The following is a 26,135-nucleotide window of genomic DNA, read 5'->3' on the forward strand; positions in this document are numbered from 1 at the left end:
AACCCTATGCCCTCTAATCTGGTGAACAAATGTAGCCTATTGTATCAAATGGGTGGAAATATTTAAATACTTCAAACCTTTCTGTAGATGCGTTACTTTTTGATGCGTTTCTTTGATCGGAGAGAACAGCTGTAAATCATTCATGTGTTTCAAGTTTCCGGGCGTGACTCCTATCCCTCATCTTTCTTTGACTTCCTGTGTGTTCATCTTCAGGTCCAGTCTATGGTTCAGAACAGCCAACACAAGGAGGGTTTGGAGCTCAACACCCTGCTCTCCTTACCACATGTCCAGGTGAGGCTTCCATCCATTCATACTGGAATGACGAGTTATGTGTCTCTGTGTAACTGCTGTGTCTCACCTGCGTCTCTGTCCCAGCATAACCCATATCCCCCTCAGCATAACCCATATCCCCCTCAGCATAACCCATATCCCCCTCAGCATAACCCATATCCCCCTCAGCATAACCCATATCCCCCTCAGCGTAACCCATATCCCCCTCAGCGTAACCCGTATCCCCCTCAGCATAACCCATATCCCCCTCAGCATAACCCATATCCCCCTGGGAGTTTGTTCAGGTCAGGAGTGTGTTGATTCAGCTGTGATCAGCTGTTGTCTCCTAATCTCTCTCCCACATCCTTGCTCTGAGTTTATACTATATGACCAAGCTGTCTTCCCCTGAGCCCTGTATACTGCTTCTGCATTGTGACCAAGCTGTCTTCCCCTGAGCCCTGTATACTGCTTCTGCAATGTGACCAAGCTGTCTTCCCCTGAGCCCTGTATACTGCTTCTGCATTGTGACCAAGCTGTCTTCCCCTGAGCCCTGTATACTGCTTCTGCAATGTGACCAAGCTGTCTTCCCTGAGCCCTGTCCTTCTGCAATGTGACCAAGCTGTCTTCCCCTCCCTGTATACTGCTTCTGCATGTGACCAAGCTGTCTTCCCCTGAGCCCTGTATACTGCTTCTGCAATGTGACCAAGATGTCTTCCCCTGAGCCCTGTATACTGCTTCTGCATTGTGACCAAGATGTCTTCCCCTGAGCCCTGTATACTGCTTCTGCAATGTGACCAAGCTGTCTTCCCCTGAGCCCTGTATACTGTTCTGCAATGTGACCAAGCTGTCTTCCCTGAGCCCTGTCCTTCAGCATGTGACCAAGCTGTCTTCCCCTGAGCCCTGTATACTGCTTCTGCAATGTGACCAAGCTGTCTTCCCCTGAGCCCTGTATACCCTTCTGCAATGTGACCAACCTATCTTCCCCTGAGCCCTGTATACTGCTTCTGCAATGTGACCAAGCTGTCTTCCCTGAGCCCTGTATACTGCTTCTGCAATGTGACCAAGCTGTCTTCCCCTGAGCCCTGTATACTGCTTCTGCATTGTGACCAAGCTGTCTTCCCCTGAGCCCTGTATACTGCTTCTGCATTGTGACCAAGCTGTCTTCCCTGAGCCCTGTATACTGCTTCTGCAATGTGACCAAGCTGTCTTCCCCTGAGCCCTGTATACTGCTTCTGCAATGTGACCAAGCTGTCTTCCCCTGAGCCCTGTATACTGCTTCTGCATTGTGACCAAGCTGTCTTCCCCTGAGCCCTGTATACTGCTTCTGCAATGTGACCAAGCTGTCTTCCCCTGAGCCCTGTATACTGCTTCTGCAATGTGACCAAGCTGTCTTCCCCTGAGCCCTGTATACTGCTTCTGCATTGTGACCAAGCTGTCTTCCCCTGAGCCCTGTATACTGCTTCTGCAATGTGACCAAGCTGTCTTCCCCTGAGCCCTGTATACTGCTTCTGCATTGTGACCAAGCTGTCTTCCCCTGAGCCCTGTATACTGCTTCTGCAATGTGACCAAGCTGTCTTCCCCTGAGCCCTGTATACTGCTTCTGCAATGTGACCAAGCTGTCTTCCCCTGAGCCCTGTATACTGCTTCTGCAATGTGACCAAGCTGTCTTCCCCTGAGCCCTGTATACTGCTTCTGCATTGTGACCAAGCTGTCTTCCCCTGAGCCCTGTACACTTCTACCTTCCCCTTACACTCAGACTTGTCTCTGTCCCCCACATCTACAATTTATTTTTTATTTTATTTAACGAGGCGAGTCCGTTAAGAACAAATTCTTACTTACAGTTATGGCCTACCCCTGCCAAACCCTCCCCTAACCCTGCCAAACCCTCCCCTAACCCGTATGACGCTGAGCCAATTGTGTGCCACCCTTTGGGACTTCCGATTACGGCCGGTTGTGACACAGCCTGGAATCAAACCAGGGTCTCTAATGACGTCTCTAGCACTTCAATGCAGTGCCTTAGACCGCTGCGCCACTCAGGAGGCCAGTGATGCTGCTGCTCCTCTGAGACACCAGGGCATGTTCAGTAGGGAGGGACGGTTTGAAACAGATTGATAAGGGAGGTACTACCTGAATGTTTTGCTACAGTGTGCACTACTGAACATGACCCAACACACAGGAGGATGGAGGAGAGGAAGAAGGTAGACCTAGTGAGGTAACTAAACCAGGCCTTTCTCCCCAGGGGATGATATGGCTGTTAGTCTGTTACAACTTATTTAAGGTTTCTTATATCACGTTTCTCCTCCTGGATTTTCTTCCTTCCACATGAATCAAATCCAAGTTTATTGGTCGCATAAACAGATCTGCAGATGTGCAGGTGCAGCGAAATGCTTGTATTTCTAGGTCCAACCTTGTAATAGAAATACACACATAATCCAGAAAATAAATATAGGATGAGCCTTGACTAGAATACAGTATATACATATAAAGTGGGTGAAACCGCATGTAAACATTATTAAAGTGACCAGTGTTCAATGACTCAATGTACAGCAGTACCGGGTGGTAGCCGGCTAGAGCAGTGACTAAGGTTCAGGGCAGGAAATAGAAGAATATCAGGGGGCTCTGGAAGTAAAGACTACAGTACTGTTAAAGACAGGTCTCTGTGGATGTGTGCGTTCATGCGCCTATCTCTGCCTGTGTGTTTGCTTTACAAGTCACTGAAGGTTAACCTACGAAGTCTGATTGTTATCTCCAAGGAAGCCTTGTCTGAGCCAGAACTGCCCATAGGGGCAGGAGCATATCTCCTGTTTCTGTAGAGTGAGGCAGCTTGATGTACAAGTGCACCCACTAGACATGATGCTAGTCTTTCACATGGCCTTGCCCCCCAATCCATCTCCTTAAAGCTGACTGGTAAGCAGAGAGGTGTGACTCGACCGGGGATCGAACCCCTACCTTCCAACCTCAGGTCGGACACTAACCACAAGGCCACTGAGTTGGTGTGTGAGCATATTGTAAAAGTCTAGTAGTTAACCCAGAATGTATGACTGCTCTCTGTGCCTTTCAGTGCTGCTGGCCAGTGACTGTTTGGTGGAGAGAGGACCGGGAGGGATGTTGTTTTTCCTATAAAAGTGTCTAGTTAACCCAGTAATTCTGACCAGTACATCCCCGGTGTCCCCTGTCCCTCCCCAGTAGGTACTACTGGCCCATGACTATATGGACTCTGTGTCTTGGTGTGCCAGTCTAACCTGTGTCTTGGTGTGCCAGTCTAACCTGTGTCTTGGTGTGCCAGTCTAACCTGTGTCTTGGTGTGCCAGTCTAACCTGTGTCTCTGCATCCAACCCTCTAGCAGCTAGAGTCTGGTTAGTTAACCCAGTAAGGCTAACCCTATGTCCCCTGTACCTCCCCAGGCAGTGCTTCTGGCCCATGACTGTGTTGCGGAGCAGGAGATGCAGCTGGAGCCCCTGACCCCTGACCCCTGTGAGGCTCTCACCCAGTGGGGAGGGGAGACTGTCAAGATAGTCCGCATGGAGAAGGCCAGGGACATCCCACTGGTGAGACTCCTTTAAAACACACCAACAGTCATGAATCATCATATGAGTAGACATAGGCTGTCTGAAAAGTCCCAGCTGTCAAATCCTCGGTTCTTCCAGTCTTTGTTTTCTCAATTCCTCTCTCAAAGCTTATTGGAGGAGAGGCTCCAAGGTCCTGCCCTTCGGGATCCCCCCTCCCAATGAGCTTTGAGAGTGTAGCGACGAATCAAGGATGGGAGGAATCGAGAATTTGACAGCTTGTATTTAGGTTTTAGGCTGAGTATCTGTAAACAACTGTTGATGTAAAAAGGGCTTTATAAAATGCATTTCAATGAATGTACACTTTTCAGACAAAGCCATCTCTCATATCAGAAAAGTTGAATCCCTCCTGTATCTATCACTAACCTCTGTTCCTCACCCTGTGTATGTGCGGCAGGGTGCGACAGTGCGTAACGACATGGACAGCGTGGTAATAAGCCGCATCGTGAAGGGCGGTGCGGCGGAGCGCAGCGGGCTGCTACATGAAGGAGACGAGGTTCTGGAGATTAATGGAGTGGAGATCAGAGGGAAGGACGTCAACGAGGTCTTTGACATCCTGGCCGAAATGCACGGCACCCTGACCTTCATCCTTATCCCCAGCTCACAGAACAAACCCCCGCCCATCAAAGAGACTGTGGTGAGTACAGACCAAACCCCCGTCCATCAGAGACAGGGGAGTACAGACCAAACCCCCGTCCATCAAAGACTGGGGAGTACAGACCAAACCCCCGTCCATCAGAGACAGGGGAGTACGGACCAAAACCCCGCCCATCAGAGACTGGGGAGTACAGACCAAAACCCCGCCCATCAAAGAGACTGTGGTGAGTACAGACTAAACCCCCGTCCATCAAAGACTGGGGAGTACAGACCAAAACCCCGCCCATCAAAGAGACTGTGGTGAGTACAGACTAAACCCCCGTCCATCAAAGACTGGGGAGTACAGACCAAAACCCGCCCATCAGAGACAGGGGAGTACGGACCAAAACCCCGCCCATCAGAGACTGGGGAGTACAGACCAAAACCCGCCCATCAGAGACAGGGGAGTACAGACCAAAACCCGCCCATCAGAGACTGGGGAGTACAGACCAAAACCCCGCCCATCAAAGACTGGGGAGTACAGACCAAAACCCCGCCCATCAGAGACTGGGGAGTACAGACCAAAACCCCGCCCATCAAAGACTGGGGAGTACAGACCAAAACCCCGCCCATCAAAGACTGGGGAGTACAGACCAAAACCCCGCCCATCAAAGACTGGGGAGTACAGACCAAAACCCCGCCCATCAAAGACTGGGGAGTACAGACCAAAACCCCGCCCATCAGAGACTGGGGAGTACAGACCAAAACCCCGCCCATCAGAGACTGGGGAGTACAGACCAAAACCCCGCCCATCAGAGACTGGGGAGTACAGACCAAAACCCCGCCCATCAGAGACTGGGGAGTACAGACCAAAACCCCGCCCATCAGAGACTGGGGAGTACAGACCAAAACCCCGCCCATCAGAGACTGGGGAGTACAGACCAAAACCCCGCCCATCAGAGACTGGGGAGTACAGACATCTCCGACCACCTCTCTTCTCAGCTTCTATCCAAACCTTGGCTGTGATGTCAGTCCGTCTGTAGCATTCACACTGTTCCAAGTTCCAATGGTTCTTAGTGGGTTGGACAGCATGGTTCTGACCCATAGCCAATGCTGCTTTGATTCCCACATGGGCCACCACATACTGAATATGTCCTTATGAACACTACATGGTTTTGGATTATAAACTGCGTGGTTCGAGCCCAGAATACTGATCGGCTGACAGCCATGGTATATCAGACAAAAAATGTATTTTTACTGCTCTAATTACTTTGGTAACCAGTTAATAATAGTAATAAGGCACCTCAGGGGTTTGTGGTATATGGAAAATATAACATACATTCTCGGGCCTTATTGCTTAATTAGAGCATCTGCTACATGACCATATTTACAAATGTTAATCTTAATGTAATTCTAGAATATACAGATTAACTAGAAAAACTAAGGTAATGTCTTGTCCTCTTTTCCACCAGGTCCATGTGAAGGCTCACTTTGACTACGACCCGTCTGATGACCCCTACGTGCCGTGTAGGGAACTGGGCCTGTGCTTCCAGAAGGGAGACATCCTCCACATCATTAGCCAGGACGACCCCAACTGGTGGCAGGCCTACAGGGACGGAGACGAGGACAACCAGCCCCTGGCCGGGCTAGTACCAGGTACACTACCCTGACCCCAACCAGCCCCTGACCGGGCTCGTACCAGGTACGCTATCCTGACCCCAACCAGCCCCTGACCGGGCTCGTACCAGGTACGCTACCCTGACCCCAACCAGCCCCTGACCGGGCTCGTACCAGGTACGCTACCCTGACCCCAACCAGCCCCTGACCGGGCTCGTACCAGGTACGCTACCCTGACCCCAACCAGCACTTGGCCGGGCTAGTACCAGGTACGCTACCCTGATCCCAACCAGCACCTGGCCGGGCTAGTACCAGGTACACTACCCTGATCCCAACCAGCACCTGGCCGGGCTAGTACCAGGTACGCTACCCTGACCCCAATCAGCACCTGGCCGGGCTAGTACCAGGTACGCTATCCTGACCCCAACCAGCACCTGGCCGGGCTAGTACCAGGTACGCTACCCTGACCCCAACCAGCACCTGGCCGGGCTAGTACCAGGTACGCTACCCTGATCCCAACCAGCACCTGACCGGGCTAGTACCAGGTACGCTACCCTGACCCCAACCAGCCCCTGGCCGGGCTAGTAGCAGGTACGCTACCCTGACCCCAACCAGCCCCTGGCCGGGCTAGTAGCAGGTACGCTACCCTGACCCCAACCAGCCCCTGGCCGGGCTAGTAGCAGGTACGCTACCCTGACCCCAACCAGCCCCTGACCGGGCTAGTACCAGGTACGCTACCCTGACCCCAACCAGCCCCTGGCCGGGCTAGTACCAGGTACGCTACCCTGACCCCAACCAGCACCTGGCCGGGCTAGTACCAGGTACGCTACCCTGACCCCAACCAGCCCCTGGCCGGGTTAGTACCAGGTACGCTACCCTGACCCCAACCAGCCCCTGGCCGGGCTAGTACCAGGTACGCTACCCTGACCCCAACCAGCCCCTGGCCGGGCTAGTACCAGGTACGCTACCCTGACCCCAACCAGCCCCTGGCCGGGCTAGTACCAGGTACGCTACCCTGACCCCAACCAGCCCCTGGCCGGGCTAGTACCAGGTACGCTACCCTGACCCCAACCAGCCCCTGGCCGGGCTAGTACCAGGTACGCTACCCTGACCCCAACCAGCCCCTGGCTGGGCTAGTACCAGGTATGCTACCCTGACCCCAACCAGCCCCTGACCGGGCTAGTACCAGGCACGCTACCCTGCCTCTACACAGATTGAAGGACTGTTAAGGAGAACTTAGCTTGGAAACCTCGGAAAGTTATCTTATGCTATTTGCAGTTAGTTTTGTGAGTGTGTGTTGCTTTTTTGGCCAGGTCTGTCTTGAAAAAAAGATGTCTATCTGAATGTGACTTTTCTGGTTAATTAAAGGAGAAATAAAATGCCTCCTAACAAACTGGACCAGTTTCAGGTCATTAATGTAGATCATCAGACCGTGTTTAACAACATCTCTTCTCTTTGTAAATGTAGGCAAGAGCTTCCAGCAGCAGAGAGAGGCCATGAAGCAGACCATAGAAGAGGATAAAGAGCCAGAGAAGTCAGGAAAGCTGTGGTGTGCTAAGAAGAACAAGAAGAAGAGGAAGAAGCTCCTTTACAACGTCAAGCAGAATGATGGTAAAGCCAGCTGCGAAGAATTCACCAAGTACATTACACACACACCCCCATGCCTTTTCCATGACCAACTGATCAGGTTGTGATCCCTTACTGATGTCACTTGTTAAATCCACTTCAAATCAGTGTGGATGAAGGGGAAGAGACAGGTTAAAGAATGATTTTGAAGCTTTGAGACATGGATTGTGTATGTGTGCCATTCTTACCCTAATGGGTCAGACAAAATATTGAAGTGCCTTTGAAAGGAGTATGACAGTAGGTGCCAGGCGCACCGGTTTGTGTCAAGAACTGAAACGCTGCTGGGTTTTTCACGCTCAACAGTTTCCTGTGTGTATCAAGAATGGTCCACCACCCTAAGGACATCCAGACAACTTGACGCAGCTGTTGGAAGAATTGGAGTCAACATCCCTGTGGAAAGCTTTTGACACCTTGTAGAGTCCATGCCCGACCAACTGAGGCTGTTCTGAGGGCAAAAGGGGGGTACAACTCAATATTAGGAAGATGTTAGTAATGTTTTGTACACTCAGTGAATATTGCAGGTGTCGTGCCATTATTTGATTGCAGTTTAGGATATGAGTCCTGGTTGCTGGGGGGGCTGTTTGTCTCTGGTCCTGGAATGTGCAGACTGTGCTTGTTTTAATGCTTATGCATTATGCATGTGAAGTTATTCACACTTACTCTTCCCTTATCACTATTGACTGTTACTCATATCTCTTATACCCCGGGTTACTATTTTATAACCTGAGCAAAAAATAGCACTAGTAGTCGTAGGCCTGAGAAAGAGAGATTACTTACTTTAGCCAGCTTTAGCCAAAAAAACATGTACTATGAATGACCCCAAGATATAGTAGAAGAAATTACAAGAACAGGATAAATGTTGGCGTTTCAACTAAAGGTCTTTCTCAGGCTCAAGTCTTTTTCATTATACCAAGACAGGAATAGTGTTTGAAATGAAACTAAAACTGTCTTGTTCCTGCTTTGTCTGTGTCTCTGCTGCTCCTCAGACAACGACAGTGAGGAGATCCTGACCTATGAAGAGATGGCGCTCTACCACCAGCCAGCCAATCGAAAGCGACCCATCGCCCTGATTGGTCCTCCCAACTGTGGGCAGAACGACTTGAGACAGAGACTGCTGTCCAGCCAGCCAGACAGATTTGGGGGAGCAGTCCCACGTAAGTGTCAAATTGATCAAACGTTTATTTTCAAGGGTGAACTTTCCCCTTGAACTGCACACCTGTGGTTCCTGAAGGCTTTCCTCAAACTCTCTTGAATTCACTGTACATGTATTATCAGGCTGATCTATGTAGGTACTAGTCCATTGTCAAACGTCAGGTACTGCGCCAGCTGAGGGACGAGCTTTGTGTAGGAGTGACACCATCTGACGCCAGACAATGGGTACTAGGTAATGATGCACTCATATGACATTCTTGGCCGATATGATATCCAATATTTTCCTTGACAAAAAAAACGATACCGACATTTAAAATTTGAGCGGCCTTTTAAGCATTCTAGTACAGTTAAATAGTTAACACACACATGGATGCAGTGGTCTAAGGCACTGCATCTCAGTGCAAGAGGTGTCACTACAGTCCCTGGTTCAAATCCAGGCTGTATCACATCTGGTCGTGATTGGGAGTCCCATAGGGTGGCGCACAATTGGCCCAACATCGTCCTGGCTTGGCTGGGGTAGGCTGTCATTGTAAATAAGAATTTGTTCTTAACTGACTTGCCTAGTTAAATACAGGTTACACACACCACACTGACCAAATAGTTATTTTGTTAGCAATTACGTATGTCCCCATTACCAATAAAACATAATCAAAACCTTATTTGCTGTGCTGTTTCGTTGTTCATTTGTTCAGTCGTTTCATTCTCAACCAGGATTTCTATGGAACACGGTTGGGTCTTTGCTGTCAAAGAAAGATGCACATCAAATAACACTGATGTGTCATGTAAGCTTGCTGACCAATCAGAACCTGAATATGACTGCACGTCACATAACACTATGATGTGTCATGTAAGCTTGCTGACCAATCAGGACCTGAATATGACTGCACGTCACATAATAATTTAACTCGTTCATACATTTTGTACGTAGTTATTACACATTGATTACATTATCACTTGTATTTCATATGTCACAATGATTCATCAATACTTATGCTATGATGCTGGTAAAGTTGTCTCGCACACCTACAGTGCTGGTCATTGAAAAAATGATAAGCTAACTAATGGATGCAAACAATGTTCTTCTCCAAAAACATAGCAAAACGACAAATCTGTTTCAGCAAGCTAACTATATAGCTAGGTGTCCTCTAAAATAACCCTAATTTATAAGACTGTTCTTGTTTGATTAATGGTCGGACCCATCTATGTGAAGCTAGACACAATAAGGATTAGCCACAATAGTGGACTTTGCGGTTAGCCTTCAAAATAAGTTTGTCATTGTCGGTGATGCAAATGAATACAAATAGTAGAATAGTGCCATAATTGAATAGATCATGCTAAATGAGGTTGGAATGTTATATAAAATCAAGAAAAGACTATTTGTTCATTTGACAAAAATCTCTTTAAATCATTCTGAATGTATTATACTTTAGAATTTCATTGGGAGCATACATATTTCACTGTACAGCCTTACTTATGGTTTGTGGATCAATGACAACCAGAGAACATTAGCATCGTAGCTCTTATCGCGGGACTCAAACAACTGTGAATTGAGACACATTTATTGTCAACCTATGTGTATTGAAAACTATTCCTGAGGAAAAACAATACTGCGTGGATGTTTGAGTCTGATAACTCTGAGGAGGAGTATTGAGTAGACTGATACCCCATTTCATTGCTCCCCAATCATTAGGTAAAGCTATACAATGCAATATGAATGTCAATACACCCAATAGGCTGACTGGGGAGGTGATGTCACAGTCCCGCGATAAGAGCAACACCGCTAATATTTGCGTAAACTCTTAACAGTTGTGTTCTGTGTGTGTCACCGAGTAGACTTTTACCCCATTTCACATGTCAACCTTGTTTAACATTATCTAGTCTAAATATGGCATGATTCCACCAATTGTAACCTTCTGCATTACTTTCAAATAGGTACTTTTATTTTGAAGGCGAACTGCAAATTCCACTATTGTGCCTAATCCTTATTGTGGCTAGCTTCACAACACATAACCCGGTCCGTTTGAGCCTCACGAGCCAGATGAAGCTTGCTGGCTGCTTATAACGTTAGCTTTGGGCTGGCTAGTGTTAAGGGTTGCGTCAATCGAATCTGGTATCAGGATAAGTATGACACTGAGTCACCGAATTGTATACTATGTATTTTTTATTAGCTAAGCAATAAGTGGTAAATGCAATTTTCATATATACGGGCTCTCTGTCACACCTCGCAGGGCAAACAGAACTGACTTGTTCCTGACAAAAATATTGTAATATACTCTTGACAGAAGTAGTTCCTGCTTCCGAGCCGGGCCTGTCAGAGTAGAGACTGGGCGTGGTTTAAAGTCACCCAGCCTATCATTGATTGTTGGCGCACAAGCTGGTCCCAGCCTCCTAGGCGCTTCAGCGGTCAGTCGTTGTAGTTGTGTAGAATATCTAGGCGCTCACACACTCAATACAGTTATCTCACACCTGGCTCCTGTTATCTAACAAAAGACCGTTTGTTCTCGCAACACTACGTTCTGAATGTGCCCCTCACAACTCATTGCACAGTTCCTGTCTTCATGTTATTCTGTATTTTTCCATCACGAGAAAGGCCCATGGCCCTGAAACTTAACAATGTCTCAAGTCAGCTATGTTGCATAACACATATACCCACACAAGCCAACAGCAGATAATATTCCATCACATATGATATGGTAAGGGCCATAGTGTATAACACAGAACCTCACACTAGCTATTTATTTTCATGAACTGAAGCTCAATTGGTGAACAACAAGTGGCTACCTAGCTAATACTTATTCACAAGAATTCATAAATCATTGCTAAGGATAGTAAAAATCACTGCAGTTTCTACTGGTCATTGTTTTCATGCTGGTTGTATTGGTGCTACCTTGGTACCAAGCTAAATCTAGCTACCTACCCCAGAAGTTGCGGTCGAACAAACAATACTTTATTACCATTGCGGTATTGTAAACACATTGTTCGTGGTTGCTTGTTTGCAGACGTTTTTGTACAGCTTTGACAGTGCTACTGATCGTAGTGGTGGCGCTTGGCTTGCACGTGTAAATTCACAACATTCTACAATAAAACTGCTATTTGACGTGTCAAATTAAATGCGTATTTAACTTGTCAAATATATTTTTTGACACGCAAAGACCCAAATGGCCTTCCATAGTATGTCATGAAGCTATTACTGTGTAACTTGGTAGGGCAACATTTGAAAAATAGCGCACTTGGTAACGTTAATGTGTACCGGTGCTCGACCAGTCACGAAAGCCAACATCACCCACGACAGAACGGTTGATTATCTTGGCGTTAATGGATTTCGCCTTTGAGTTGTTGCTGAAATGATCTTATTATTTCAAACGACTGCTCGACTTGTTGACTACTCGACTTGTTGATAGGTTAGGAATGCTGTGTTGCAGTGTAGAGCAACATTTTACATGGCGTCGTTTACATACACCTTAGCCAAATACATTAACCCAGTTTTTCACAATTCCTGACATTTAATCCTAGTAAAAATTCCCTGTCTTAGGTCAGTTAGGATCACCGCTTTATTTTAATAATGTGAAATGTCAGAATAATAGTAGAGTGATTTATTTCTTTCATCACATTCCCAGTGGGTCAGAAGTTTACAAACACTCAATTAGTATTTGGTAGCATTGCCTTTAAATTGTTTATATTGGGGCAAATGTTTCAGGTAGCCTTACACAAGCTTCCCACAATAAGTTGGGTGAATGTTGGCCCATTCCTCCAGACAGATCTGGTGTAACTGAGTCAGGTTTGTAGGCCTCCTTGCAAATACATTCATTAAAAATCCTACAATGTGATTTTCTGGATTTTCTTTTCTAATTTTGTCTGTCGTAGTTGAAGTGTACCTATGATGAAAATTACAGGCCTCATCTTTTTAAGTGGGAGAACTTGCACAATTGGTGGCTAACTAAATACTTTTTTGCCCCACTGTATGTGCACGTCAGCTTGACATCGGTTTTGCACATCGGCGTTAAACTAGACATCGGGCCGATACCGTTTTTGGCATTTTTAGCTAATATCATCCGATTCTGATATGTTCACCGATATATTGTGCATCCCTTGTACTAGGTAGTAAAGATTCTAGATGTTTTAGGGGCAATACCTTCTGGTCAATGAGAATGTCTTTGTACTGTAGGGAGTAAATATTCCTCAACACATTTAGAGGGTATAGAATTTGATCATTTGTATCCATTCCAGATATGATTTTTCAGTCAATGTCTGTTGTATCCCTTCCACTGTCCTGTTCTTGTTTTGTTTTTTTAATCAATAAAAATGTCAATCATTTGTTTTATTTTTGCTTATTCCAGACACGACGCGGAACAGGCGTGATGTAGAGGTGAGTGGGAGAGACTACCACTTTGTCTCCCGCCAGGCCTTTGACTTGGACGCCACTGCGGGGAAGTTCATTGAGTCTGGAGAGTTTGAGAAGAACCTGTACGGAACCAGCACTGACTCTGTCCGCCAACTCATCAACATGGGCAAGATCTGCCTGCTCTGTCTGCACACACAGGTGAGGGGGAGAGTGATTGGTGGGAAGGAAATAATATAGAGAGTTGAGAGAGAGGAGGCCAGACAGAGAGGGAAAAGAAGAGGTATTATAAGAGAACATAAATTGTCTATGTTGCTGCCGTGTCTGACTGGGAGTTCTCTCCATCCTCTCTCCAGTCGCTGAAGACTCTGCGTAGCTCGGATCTGAAGCCTTACATTATCTTCATCGCTCCTCCCTCCCAAGAACGGTTGCGAGCCCTCCTGACCAAAGAGAGCAAGAACCCAAAGGTAAGGAATCCTTCGAACACCACATCTGTTTTCTCCATCGTTTTGACCCCGAAGAGTCCTGTCTGTCAGTAAGATTGGTTTACTAAGCCTTGGTCAAGCTCATCCACTTGACATCTAGCAATTAATCATTATTCGAATGTATTTTCTAAAGCCCTTTTTACATCAGCAGTTGTCAGTGCTTTGCAGATACCCAGCATAAAACCCCAAAGAGCAAGCAATGTAGAGGCAGAAGCACAGTGGCTAGGAAAAACATCAAGCTAACCTGGGGAAACATGCTGTGTTCCTTCTCTTTATCCCTAACCCCTTCTCTACATCAGCCAGAGGAGCTGCGTGACATCATCGAGAAGGCCCGTGAGATGGAACAGAACTTTGGCCACCTGTTTGATGCAGCCATTGTGAACACAGACCAGGACAAGGCCTATCAGGAGCTGCTGAGGCTGATCAACAAACTGGACACAGAGCCACAATGGGTCCCCTCCTCCTGGCTACGCTAAGGGCCGGGGTAGTATAACACACCCACAATGCTAACCTGACTAGAGCCCTGTAAAATCTGCAATGCACAGAAAGTGAACGGAATCACAGAATCAATCAATATATTGAAACATAATTCAACAATATGCTAACATTTATTGAACTTTGTAGGCGATCAACTAAATGTATTAATTTTCCCAAGTTTATCATAAGACATGAACAGAATGCATCAGTGATTCTTATTTCCTGCAAGTTTCTGAATAAGCAAAGATAATTCCTTGTCTGTATGCGTAGTGCGTGCGTTTATCACTTTGTGTAGCCATTAGCAATGATGCTAATGAAAAGTCTTCTGGTAGATGGAAAGGCTTTCACAAAAACCTTCATTTAAATGTTAACTACAAAGTAGCCTATGCTGACCTGGCAGAATGATATTATTTGCATCAATCCAGTGGGTATTTGTTTTGCAAACTCTGTCATTGCATGCGAGCTACAAAAACACTGCTAAACAACAGCCTCTTGCTAGCACTGGAATTAAAGGGTAACTACACCCGAAAATGAACATTTAAAAAAAAAATGTTCCTAGACATCAAAAGTGGTCTCCAGATGTGGTTTGAGCATTGTTGTGGACTTAGAACATCCAATTTAGTTGTTTTATATTTAGAAAAGTGTGATTTTGAGAGTGAAAATCTGGAAAAACTAAAAGGAGAAAACGATATTGGGGGGAAAACTAAACGGAATCCTACAGATTTTTTTTTTTAAATTGTAAAAAAATGTATAGGGCCCTACCTGACACACACACACCGCTGAAGATTTGCCTTGACTCATTTCTCCAACCACAGTCTCTGTGTGAGACTGGAGGTAGATCCTCAATCACCACAAGCTGAAGATGAATGAAACAGTTACAGCTCTTATCACTATTATGCTGAACTGAGCTCTTCTATTCACTTCTGAGACTGCCTGGGGAAATTAATTTGAGGTATTATTGCTCTGATAATTTGTCCTTTTTTTTGTTTCTGTATTTCTCTTCACTAAATTAACTATTCACATTCCAGGTAGGAAGTATGTAAAGACGTGGCACTTGTGGCAGAAATATAATTAATGCTTCTATCCTGCTTTTGATAATTATTTATAATTGTAAATATATTGTATTTTAAATAAGTTTTCAAAGATGAGAAGAACCCATAGCTTCTATGTATGACATATTATTATCCAGTCCGTGAATGTCTCTCCTACATTACACAGAGGTTGTTGTACCCATGCTCTGTCCGTGTGTGAGGTCAGGTGTGTCTGTGTTCTCTAATGTCGAACTGACATCACTCAGCCATAGTCGTGAGTGTTGGCAGTAAGGTGCCTCTGATCTCTAACATAGCAGATGGGAATGGGATTAGTCTACTACAAGTATCATCATGGATGGGATTTGTTCACCTAATGAAACTATCTGTGAGGTGATCACACCCAGGTGTCAGATTACATTATCTCAGCATCTGGGCTCTCTTTCCACTGCAGCAGCCCTGGTTTCAAGTACAATTTGAATCATTTCAAATACTTTAGCTGTGCTTGATTGAACAATAGAATAGTCCCACAAGTGCAAACCCTACCCCCATCTGGCACTCCAGATACATGAAAGCAAAACCTGAAAGTATTTGAATTATTTCAAATGCTATTTGAACCCAGGTCAGCACTACCCTACAGCACAGCACAATGCTGGAGGTTTATCTAACTGGTGTTTTGACATAACAATAATTAGATCTGAGAAGTGCTTAAGAGTCACTGCCTCATTCTAATCTACTTGCCTTATACCCTTTTCAAACTATCGTGCAAATCAACACTACCGTGCTGGCTCTGATATTTTCTTTTCACATTGTCCTCCAGCATGGTCTTAAACTATGCTGGGTCATAACCAGGCCAGTTCTGCTCATTTTGGATCGGCTCAGTACTAGAGGATAATAAACTAGCCCTAACACCACCTCTCACTTCTACCCAAGCGCTATAGGGTGTATTTATTACGTTTTGCAACAGAAACCATTTACCGTTTTAAGAACCAAATGGTACTAAATGGGGAGGGACCTGCCTGAATTTGTCCAATAGACATTTTGTCGTTCCAAAGCGTTTTTCCGTTTGTAATAAATGGTTTCTGTTGCTAAGTGCTTTGCAACCGATTAAACCTTTTACAACAGAAACGGCGTAAATAATATACCCCTGGTCATAACTAAATACAAAACTGTCCTGTCCAGAATCCCAGGATTTAAATCAACATTTATGATAATGAAGAAAGATTATTAGAGGTGTTTAAAAGTTTTGACACTAAACCCTCCTGGGATAGTTTTAGTTTTATCTCAGTATTCATCATGCATAGTTCCTGTGCTACTCTGTAGGAGTGGAACCATAGTGAATGTAACCAGTACTATTCTATTCACAGAAAACACTAAAGAGTATCTGAGCACCGCTGTCTGTGGGATTATATTAAATGCATTTTGTAATTCACTGAGATTCATTATGAACGATCCATCTATGCTGTATTTTTAATCTGATGGTTTTCACCACAGGTGATATTTTAATTGTGTGACATACATCTGTGTTTTGTTTTCAGAGGTGTTACTGAAATGGGTCTGAAATGAACTTGAACGAACCGATAAGCCTAAATGCGGGGAAAATAGCCACAATTACATAAAAACTGTTTGTATGTTTGTTGTTGCATGTGGTGATGGTATGTTCATAGGTTTGTGTGTGTGTGTGTGTGTGTGTGGAGGCAGGACTCACTGAAATGTAAGTATTATCTCTAGTAGACACAATGGGGAAACGGTCTTAACAAAGATCTGTTTCACATATTATAACACCATTTTAATTTGGGTTATTATTGATGATATTGTGGTGTCTAGATATTTGACATCGATATATATGTCATGTTAAAAATAGATGTATTATGTACAGAGTAATGCACTTGTAGAATGATCACTCTGCCACCCTTCCATCCGTTCATATTGCTTCTGGAACCAGAACTGAGGTTCTGCTGGTACTGTCTCCATGACCCCCTCAATTCAAGCCTGATCCCAGATCTGTTTGTGTTGTACCCAACTCCTCTGACTATTTCTGTCATGTATGCCATATTCAGAGGAGTTTGTAACAATTGGCTTTATTCATTGTCTCAGAGTTGGAGAACAGATCTAGGACCTTGTCATCCCTGCCCATATAATATGATTCATTATAATATCTCTTCAGTCTGTGCAGTACACACCTTGTGTAGATGTTGAGCTGTTTATTGGAAGTAGTTGTTGAATGTAAGGTTACTATATTATAAAAAAAAAAACGTTTTTATTCCTGTAGATCTGTTTTTGTAGGAATTATTCATGTGAATTAAAGACCAGATTGATAAAAGTAGTGTTTGGTTCTTTCATTTCTTCAGCACTGTTCTCTATTGCTCCTCTAATGTTCCGCAAGGAAGGAAAGAGGGAGGCAGATGACACATCAGACCAAAGATTTGAATACCCTACTCCTTGAAGTTTGCCCTTTAGGGTGTACTTTACTGTATTTATACTTGGGATATCACTTTGCAACAGTAAAAGTTCACAAATCACTGGAGGACGTCTAACATGTTGTATTTAACCTTTATTTAACTAGGCATGTCAATTAAGAACACATTCTTATTCACAATGACTGCCTACCCCGGCTAACCAATTGTGCGCCGCCCGCCCTATGGGACTCCCGAGCACAGCCCGTTGTGATACAGCCTGGGTGTCTAGTGACGCCTCTAGCACTGAGATGCAGTGGCTTAGACTGATGTGCCACTCGGGAGCCCCTTTCTGAATCATATTCATGCCATTTTTATTGTGTAATACTGTATGTAAGTGGTCAACTCAATGTGAAAGAGTAATCGATCTACCAGTTATGTCCAGTATTTATTAACTTGCTTCAAAAGACTCAGAGCGACACCTTGTGGGGAAAAAGAAAACTACTAATTTAAGTGGAAACACTATCAGATTCTTTTTTTTGAAGGTTTCCAGTTCCGCTTCCGGGTCAGATCGCATGTTCACGCATGCTGATGAAATAGTTGAATTCGATCTTTGAAATTGTTACTTTTTGAAATTACTACAATTTTAATGTAACAACTTAAGGATATAGTTAAATATCAAGATTTGGATATATCTGTAGCTATAAGGTGAGTACTTAACGTCTGAGTGTTATGTTCTGAATGAATGAATAACTGTTGATGAACGCATGAGACTCAAAGCGGCGTTAGCTAGCTAACATATTCATCTGGCTATCCTATCCAGCTGATCCTCTTCTATACATTATCAGTAGCTCGCTGATGGGGCTAACTAACAAATAATACCAAAAAATGTAGCTGAACTAGAAGCTAACTAACGTTAGCTAAATAAAACCGTTATTTGAACTAGAAGCTAGCTTACTAACGTGAACTTGCTTGCTACTGTAGCCAGCAACCTTTACTATAAGGTTGCTAGCTACAGTAGCAAGCAAGTTGTCCTTATACAAGTTAACATATGCTCATCCTTTAGTTAGCTAGCTTCTAGGCCAGCTACAAGTTATATGATAATTTGCTGTATAACGTTAATGGTCTGCCTCTTTCAAGCATTACCGCCTGTGCCATAAAGGTCCAGACCTCAGAGATGGCATAATGACATAGGGTAGTGGCTACACGCAGAATGAGAATACAATAACTAGTTAACTATCCTCTGCAATATACTTTATGGTATCCTCTCGTTCACACAGAGTGAAGAATGCCGTCATTCAGCTGTAGATTCTACCAGCACAGGTTTCCAGAGGTGGAAGATGTGGTGATGGTCAACGTGCGCTCCATCGCAGAGATGGGCGCCTACGTTAGCCTGTTAGAGTACAACAACATCGAAGGCATGATCCTGCTGAGCGAGTTGTCTCGCAGACGTATCCGCTCCATCAACAAACTCATCAGGATTGGACGCAACGAGTGTGTGGTCGTCATCCGAGTGGACAAGGAGAAAGGTGAGAGGAAGAGTCCTGTCTATGTGGATGTGATGGCTTGTTTTGCAGCCTGGTCCCGAGGATTGATGGTTAATTTCCCTACTCTCTCTCTCTCTAGGTTATATTGATCTGTCCAAGAGAAGAGTTTCACCCGAGGAGGCAATCAAGTGTGAAGACAAATTCACCAAATCCAAAACGGTATGTTGTCTAAGTCCTCACATCTCCATGTGCATAGTGTAATACCTAGTAATACCAGCTAGTACAATGTCATCTTTTGCCTTTGGCTGAAAATGCAGAAGGCCTGGTTATGTTAAATTATAGTACTTTTAAATGTGTTGTCAAATTATATATATATGTGCACTCAAATATTTTTGCCGGTAAACCTAGACCTGTGTGTCTTCTGTCATGAGCGACTTTGGGTCTTTGAAAAACGCAATATAAATATGTAATATTATTGATATTACTATGACAGGTGTACAGCATATTGAGGCATGTGGCTGAGGTTCTGGAGTACACTAAGGAGGAGCAGCTGGAAAGCCTGTTCACGCGTACTGCCTGGGTGTTTGATGAGAAGTACAAGAGGCCTGGATACGGAGCCTATGATGTCTTCAAACAGGCTGTGGCGTGAGTACTGACATCCTGGTCAGGGCTGGTGGAGGGGATTCTCTTGTTGAGATCCACAAAATTATTTCCTAGTTCCAATGTGTTGAAAACAGCGAAGTTCTGTAACTAGAAATGGAAGAAAATGGTTCTAGAGCAGATCCACACCAATAGACATATTTGGCTATTGCACTGGACGTCCCAGGGTTGAATGTGTTAATATGTCTGTTTTGGCCCACAGGGACCCAGCCATTTTAGATTGTCTGGACCTGACAGAGGAGGAGAAGGCTGTGCTCATTGACAACATCAACAGAAGACTCACACCACAGGCTGTCAAAATCAGAGCAGGTATGCACATGCTGTACAGTGCACCTAAAGCTTACCTGTCTACTTGTACATCATTTACATAGCAGTAGCTTGATGAGTTTTGATATAGTATGACAGAATGTTTTATTCTAACATATGACTAACACGTCTCTCCCCCAGACATTGAGGTGGCCTGCTATGGCTACGAAGGCATTGATGCTGTCAAAGAAGCATTGAGGGCGGGTCTAGGCTGCTCCACAGAGGCCATGCCCATCAAGGTCAATAACAACAACACACCCCTCAACAGTCTGTTTTTCTGAACCCAGATTAGACATAGTATAGTCCTAGACTAAAAAAGCATTCATTAAAAGTGACTTCTAGTCCAAGACTGGGCTTAATCTGTGTCCGGGAAAACATCTGTGTATCACAACAACATAGTCCAACACATGATTTATCCCTTATAAACCTGTGTCTTCTGCTCTCTGACAGATTAATCTGATAGCGCCGCCGCGCTATGTCATGACTACCACCACGCTGGAGCGCACGGAGGGTCTCTCTGTCCTCAACCAGGCCATGGCTGCCATCAAAGAGAAGATCGAGGAGAAGAGAGGAGTCTTCAACATCCAGATGGACGTCAGTGCAATAGGATGCAACTTTATTGTCCAATTTGCAGATGAAATATTTGTTGCTGTCTTTTGATGCTACAGGAAGAGAGGGGAAATGGGAAAGACCAAGCTTGGTTGGGGTGAGGTGGTGGAGGTTTCATGGAAACTTTCTTGAAACGCCTGCCATACAGCTGTGGCCAAATATACTGTCACTCTTGTAGTTTTCGTAAATAATCATCTATTTCTTCTGAAATAATTAGACATTTAAAAAAATTGGTTGTCGCCACATCTTATTGGCTTTTCAACATTGCAGAACCAATTTAATTGTAAACTTAATTTTACAATTTGAAATTGAGAAAATAAAAACAAATGGCATGGGCAAAATTATTGTCACCCTGGAGATAGTACTTGTTTTCAATTTCAACTTGTTTGAAAATAAATAGCGAATTATTTAAGAAAACTACAATAGTGCCGAGATATTTGGCCACAACTGTATGTAATAATTACATTGGAAATCTTACTTACCAGAGATACCACATTAAAACAGCATTAAAAATGGCAAGAAGGTTCAGGACATAGCGCATTTAATGTCAATTTCTTTTGTCTTCCTGTGTGTTGTCTTCCCCTCCAGGCAAAGGTTGTGACAGACACCGATGAGACAGAGCTGGCACGCCAGCTGGAGCGACTGGAGAGAGAGAACGCTGAGGTGGACGGAGATGATGAGGATGGAGAGATGGAGGCCAAGGCAGAGGACTAATCTAGAGGAAAAACAGACGGATTGGATACAACAACAAGACCAATTATACACAGTCCAGGGCCAGTATTAGTAAAGCATCTCTGAGTAGGAGTGCTGATCTAGGATCAGGTCCTCCATGTCAATGTTATTCATAATAATCTTTAAAGGCTAAACTGATCCAAGATCACCAATCCTACTTTGAGATGTTTCATGAATACCCACCCCAACAAACTTTAATTTCAAATCAAATCGTGCATTCTAGAACGTCTCTCCAACTGAACACGTCTCTGTTGGTCAGTACCAGGGACCCTCAGGAAGACTGAACCAGAGAGACGGCTACAGGTGCTAACTATCATACTGCCAAACACAGAGCTGGGAAATGCAGCTGTCATTCTCCCAATGGACAAAATAAACACATTCATATTATCACTGAACCCTAGCTGTTTGAATTGAGTCCCAAAGGTGAACAGTGTGGTCGGTTGGGTTAGGTTTAGCCTACTTGTTCAATCTGTTTTGTGCTGTAGCCAACTCCTCTGTGTGGAAGTGAGGATACAATAGAGAATAGGACCAGGTTTAGTGGGGTGGTCATCTCATGTAGACTGACTATGTAAACATAAACACCTGACCAAATGACTCCAGATTTTTGCTCTGGGTTAACTGAGATTAGTGGGGTGGTGACTTGGTCCCATACTTAATGATCTGTAGCCAACTCTTTGTTACACATACGGGATGAGACCAAGGTAGAGTGAGTAGAGGTTCACTTGAAGATAGATTCTGGGAATATCATTTGTTATTAGATATGCATATCAAGCAAATAAGGACATTTTTTTAGGATTGAGGCGTTTTGAAAGTGGCCTTGTCTTTCTCCCCAACTCCATGTAAGGACAATGGTTTTCTGGTCTTTTTCCACCTCACTCTTTTTCAAGTGAAATGTTGGAAAGAAAAGGAGAAGTATACTGCTCATCCTGGACTTGCATGGATCTTAATAGGGATGCATTTGTAAGGCTATTTTAAGAGTTTACTCTGGGTTCATTTCTATGTTTACAGGGCTACATTCTTCACATAACATTAAACAAATTATTATTTTTGTTGAATATTTTCAAATACATTTGTGTTGTCTGGTTAGAAGTGATTGAAAGTGACACCCACCTAAATGTGAGATGCATTTGTAGTTTGCACTACAAATCCAATTTCTTGTTAGCAATTGGTGGTAGTTGCCGTGTTCACGTCGTGTCGGGAACTTGCTTACTCGTAGAAAGATGATACTCGAGTTTCCCACATGGAAAGTATCAGAATCAACCAATAGGAAGCTCTATGCAAATAACCTAAGTTTATCTCAAAGGCCCCAAATTTCTGACAATGCCACATTCATGTCATGTCTGTCCATGTGAGGATACAGCAATAAGCAGACTGTCTGCCTTTGGGACAACTTTGGTATTCAAGCCTACTTGTTGTTTTTTTTAGGTGTACTGTGATCCTGCCGCTACCGTTTCTCAGGAAAGTATTATGTTTATCCTTAACCAATGATTCCTCATCTGGTCTCTTCTCTGTATCTGGGTCCAACCGTGCCACCTCACAGGAACAAACCCCTGCAAAGCCTGGGGTCGCCAGGACCAGAACTACAATTCCCTGCCTTGTGTGAAGGTCTGGTTGTGACTGTGAGACTCAAGACAATACCATCTTTGTTGGTCCATTATATGTAGGATACAACAGAAATGTGTTAGTTTTTTTTTTAAGTCACCTGTAGATGCAGGAGATGTCTCTGACCAAGTCAATCATGTCACAGCACAGCTCGTAGGTCTGCATGTCCACAAGACTGTCTGAAGCGATATAGATCTTGCTGACACGTCAAACAGAAAGGCCTTCTCTATGCCCGAGTTCGGAAGGGACACACATTTTGGAAACCACATTATAGAGTAAAAGGATTAGAAGGTGCAGGTTGGCGTGATATTGTCTCTGAATCAGAATACCAGCTGTAATTTTCTGTACATTTCCAGATGATTCTACGTGTTGAAATGCCTCTGTTCGTCACTACGTATCAGTTGGTCGCTAGCACGCCACGGCCCCCCTCTGCTTATAACCGTTGGTCGCTAGCACGCCACGGCCCCCCTCTGCTTATAACCGTTGGTCGCTAGCACGCCACGGCCCCCCTCTGCTTATAACCGTTGGTCGCTAGCACGCCACGGCCCCCCTCTGCTTATAACCGTTGGTCGCTAGCACGCCACGGCCCCCCTCTGCTTATAACCGTTGGTCGCTAGCACGCCACGGCCCCCCTCTGCTTATAACCGTTGGTCGCTAGCACGCCACGGCCCCCCTCTGCTTATAACTGTTGGTCGCTAGCACGCCACGGCCCCCCTCTGCTTATAACCGTTGGTCGGATCTCTCCATGACGTGGTCAGAGACATCTCCTGCATGCATCTACAGGTGACTTAGAAATTGTGTGGTTGGACTGGCTACTCTGACCACAAAAACAAACACATTTCTGTTGTTCTGCTCTGATTAAAATGATGGCAGCTCACTTCACATTATACAGGATCAATGTTGTACACATCAATTATTACATTTGCCCTGTCAGTCTAACAGAGTCAACACAAGTTCACTGACTTACTATATCTGAGATGGAATATTTTGCCAAAAGACTGAACAAACAAATTGGACCTAAGACCAGGAAGGGGATAAACAATATTCATCATCTAGACCAGTGGTTCCAAACCTTTTTCGGTTACTGTACCAACTGAATTTTGCTCTGCCAGGAGTATCTCTGAAGTACCCCCTTGTGCATTTTACTAGTAAGTCCATAGTCTCATCTGATAAATTCAATTGATTGGAGATGATTGGGAAAGGCTCACACCCGTCTGTCTATATAAGGTCCCACAGTTGACAGTGCATGTCAGAGCAAAAACCAAGCCATGAGGTTGAAGGAATTGTCCGTAGAGCTCTGAGACGGGACTGTGTTGAGGCACAGATCTGGGGAAGGGTAGCAAACAATTTCTGCAGCATTGAAGGTCCCCAAGAACACAGTAGCCTCCATCATTCTTAAATGGAAGAAGTTTGGAACCACCAAGACTCTTCCTAGAACTGGCTGCCCGGCCAAACAGACTAATCAACAGAGAAGAGCCTTGGTCAGGGAGGTGACCAAGAACCCGATGGTCACTCTGACAAAGCTTCAGTTCTTCTGCGGAGATTGGAGAACCTTCCAGAAGGACAACTACCTCTGCAGTACTCCACCAATCAGGCCTTTATGGTAGTGTGGCCAGACAGAAGCCACTCCTCAATAAAGGCACATGACAGCCTGCTTGGAGTTTGCCAAAAGGCACTTAGAGAACTCAGACCATGAGAAACAAGATTCTCTGGTCTGACGAAACCAAGATTGAACTTTTTGGCCTGAATGCCAAGCATCACGTCTGGACGAAACCTGGCACCATCCCTACAATGAAGCATGGTGGTGGCGGCATCATGCTATTGGGGTGATTTTCAGCAGCAGCGACTGGAGACGAGTCATGATCGAGGGAAAGATGAACGGAGCAAAGTACTTCTCCAGAGCGTTCAGGATCTCAGACTGGGGCGAAAGTTCACCTTCCAACAGGATAACGACACTAAGCACACAGCCAAAACAACGCAAGTCTCTGAATGTCCTTGAGTGGCCCAGCAGGAGCCTGGACTTGAACCCTGATCTAAAATCTCTGGAGAGACTTGAAAATAGCCATGCAGCGGTGCTCCCCCCTCCAACCTGACAGAGCTTGAGAGAATCTGCAGAGAAGAATGGAAGAAATTCCCACAAAAAGGTGTGCCAAGCTTCTAGCATCATACCCAAGAAAACTTAAGGCTTTAATCACTGCCAAAGGTGCTTCAACAAAGTACTGAGTAAAGGGTCTGAATAGTTAGATTTAAAAAAAACTGTTTTGCTTTGTCATTATGGGGAATTGTGTGTAGATTGAGGAGGAAAAAACGGTTGAATCAATTTTAGACTAGGGCTGTAGTAACGTAACAAAATGTGGAAAAAGTCAAGGGGTCTGAATACTTTCCGAATGCACTGTATGTGGTGTGTAGACCAATACAAGTTTCCATGTAAAGTCCAGAGATTAAAGGGATCTCATACTGTGTACTTATTTATTTATGAACATACATATTTATGAACATACTAATGAGATACAACAAACACTTTGCTAATTACATTGGTGAAGGCTTTCAAACGTTGCCTCCTCTCAATATTCTAGGCAGATGAATAAGTATAAAAGCTCATTTAAATGTTTTTATTGTAAAGTTTAACCTTGATATTAATAATTATTTCATCCGTAAAATAAGAATTTTCTCATATGTGTTTGCAGTTATAAACTGAGGGTGAGGGTATGAGTTTGGTTTCATCTACTGTAAGATGTTAGTTTGCAAATTAAATACGAGCAACAACAGGTTGTCATAATAGTACTTAAGCAATTATCTCTCACGCTGTTCATTTTCTGTGCAGTTTGTTTACAAAAGAACCTCAATGAAAACAAATCAGCAATCTTCTCTTTACACCGTATATTCCTCTTTCTACAATACGCCTGCGATGCTTTACTAATTACTGCCACCTTTTGGATGAATTTTGAAGTGTTTATAATCAACCATTTGATTCAGCAATGTCATTCACCTTTGTTTCTGTCAAAGCACTTCTGCCCAAACAACCAGCCTGGTTGGTCTCTATGGGCCCTGGTCAAAAATGCTGAATTATACCCTATTACTCCTGAGGACAGTTCTGTTAATTATATTGACATCTTAATGTTAGATGGTTGCTTGAAGAGGGCACTCTGGCCATCCACTAGTAATTCATGCTATGGTAGCTTCATTTGAAGACACCTCCTTATAGAG

General features: G+C 44.4%; 2 protein-coding genes across 2 annotated transcripts in view; both read left to right on the plus strand.

The window, feature by feature from the left end:
* Positions 1-17,462, plus strand: part of pals1a (protein associated with LIN7 1, MAGUK p55 family member a) — a 53,750-nt gene extending 36,288 nt beyond the window's left edge. Inside the window, exons 4-12 of the mRNA XM_052496643.1 lie at positions 214-291; positions 3,675-3,818; positions 4,234-4,473; positions 5,885-6,068; positions 7,497-7,640; positions 8,642-8,809; positions 13,145-13,347; positions 13,503-13,613; positions 13,931-17,462. Of these exons, the coding sequence (XP_052352603.1) occupies positions 214-291; positions 3,675-3,818; positions 4,234-4,473; positions 5,885-6,068; positions 7,497-7,640; positions 8,642-8,809; positions 13,145-13,347; positions 13,503-13,613; positions 13,931-14,107 (1,449 nt within the window). The 3' untranslated portion in view covers positions 14,108-17,462. The remainder of the gene's footprint in view (positions 1-213; positions 292-3,674; positions 3,819-4,233; positions 4,474-5,884; positions 6,069-7,496; positions 7,641-8,641; positions 8,810-13,144; positions 13,348-13,502; positions 13,614-13,930) is intronic.
* Positions 17,463-18,071: 609 nt separating this feature from the next.
* On the plus strand, positions 18,072-22,381 carry eif2s1a (eukaryotic translation initiation factor 2, subunit 1 alpha a). The gene is made up of 8 exons (XM_035760603.2): positions 18,072-18,240; positions 18,813-19,061; positions 19,159-19,238; positions 19,513-19,664; positions 19,882-19,988; positions 20,127-20,224; positions 20,436-20,579; positions 21,183-22,381. Exons 2-8 carry the CDS (start codon positions 18,821-18,823, stop codon positions 21,306-21,308), a joined length of 948 nt encoding a protein of 315 aa, XP_035616496.1. The 5' UTR covers positions 18,072-18,240; positions 18,813-18,820; the 3' UTR covers positions 21,309-22,381.
* Positions 22,382-26,135: the final 3,754 nt, after the last annotated feature.

Source organism: Oncorhynchus keta, chromosome 35 (genome assembly GCF_023373465.1).
Source record: "Oncorhynchus keta strain PuntledgeMale-10-30-2019 chromosome 35, Oket_V2, whole genome shotgun sequence".
Lineage (NCBI taxonomy): Eukaryota > Metazoa > Chordata > Actinopteri > Salmoniformes > Salmonidae > Oncorhynchus > Oncorhynchus keta.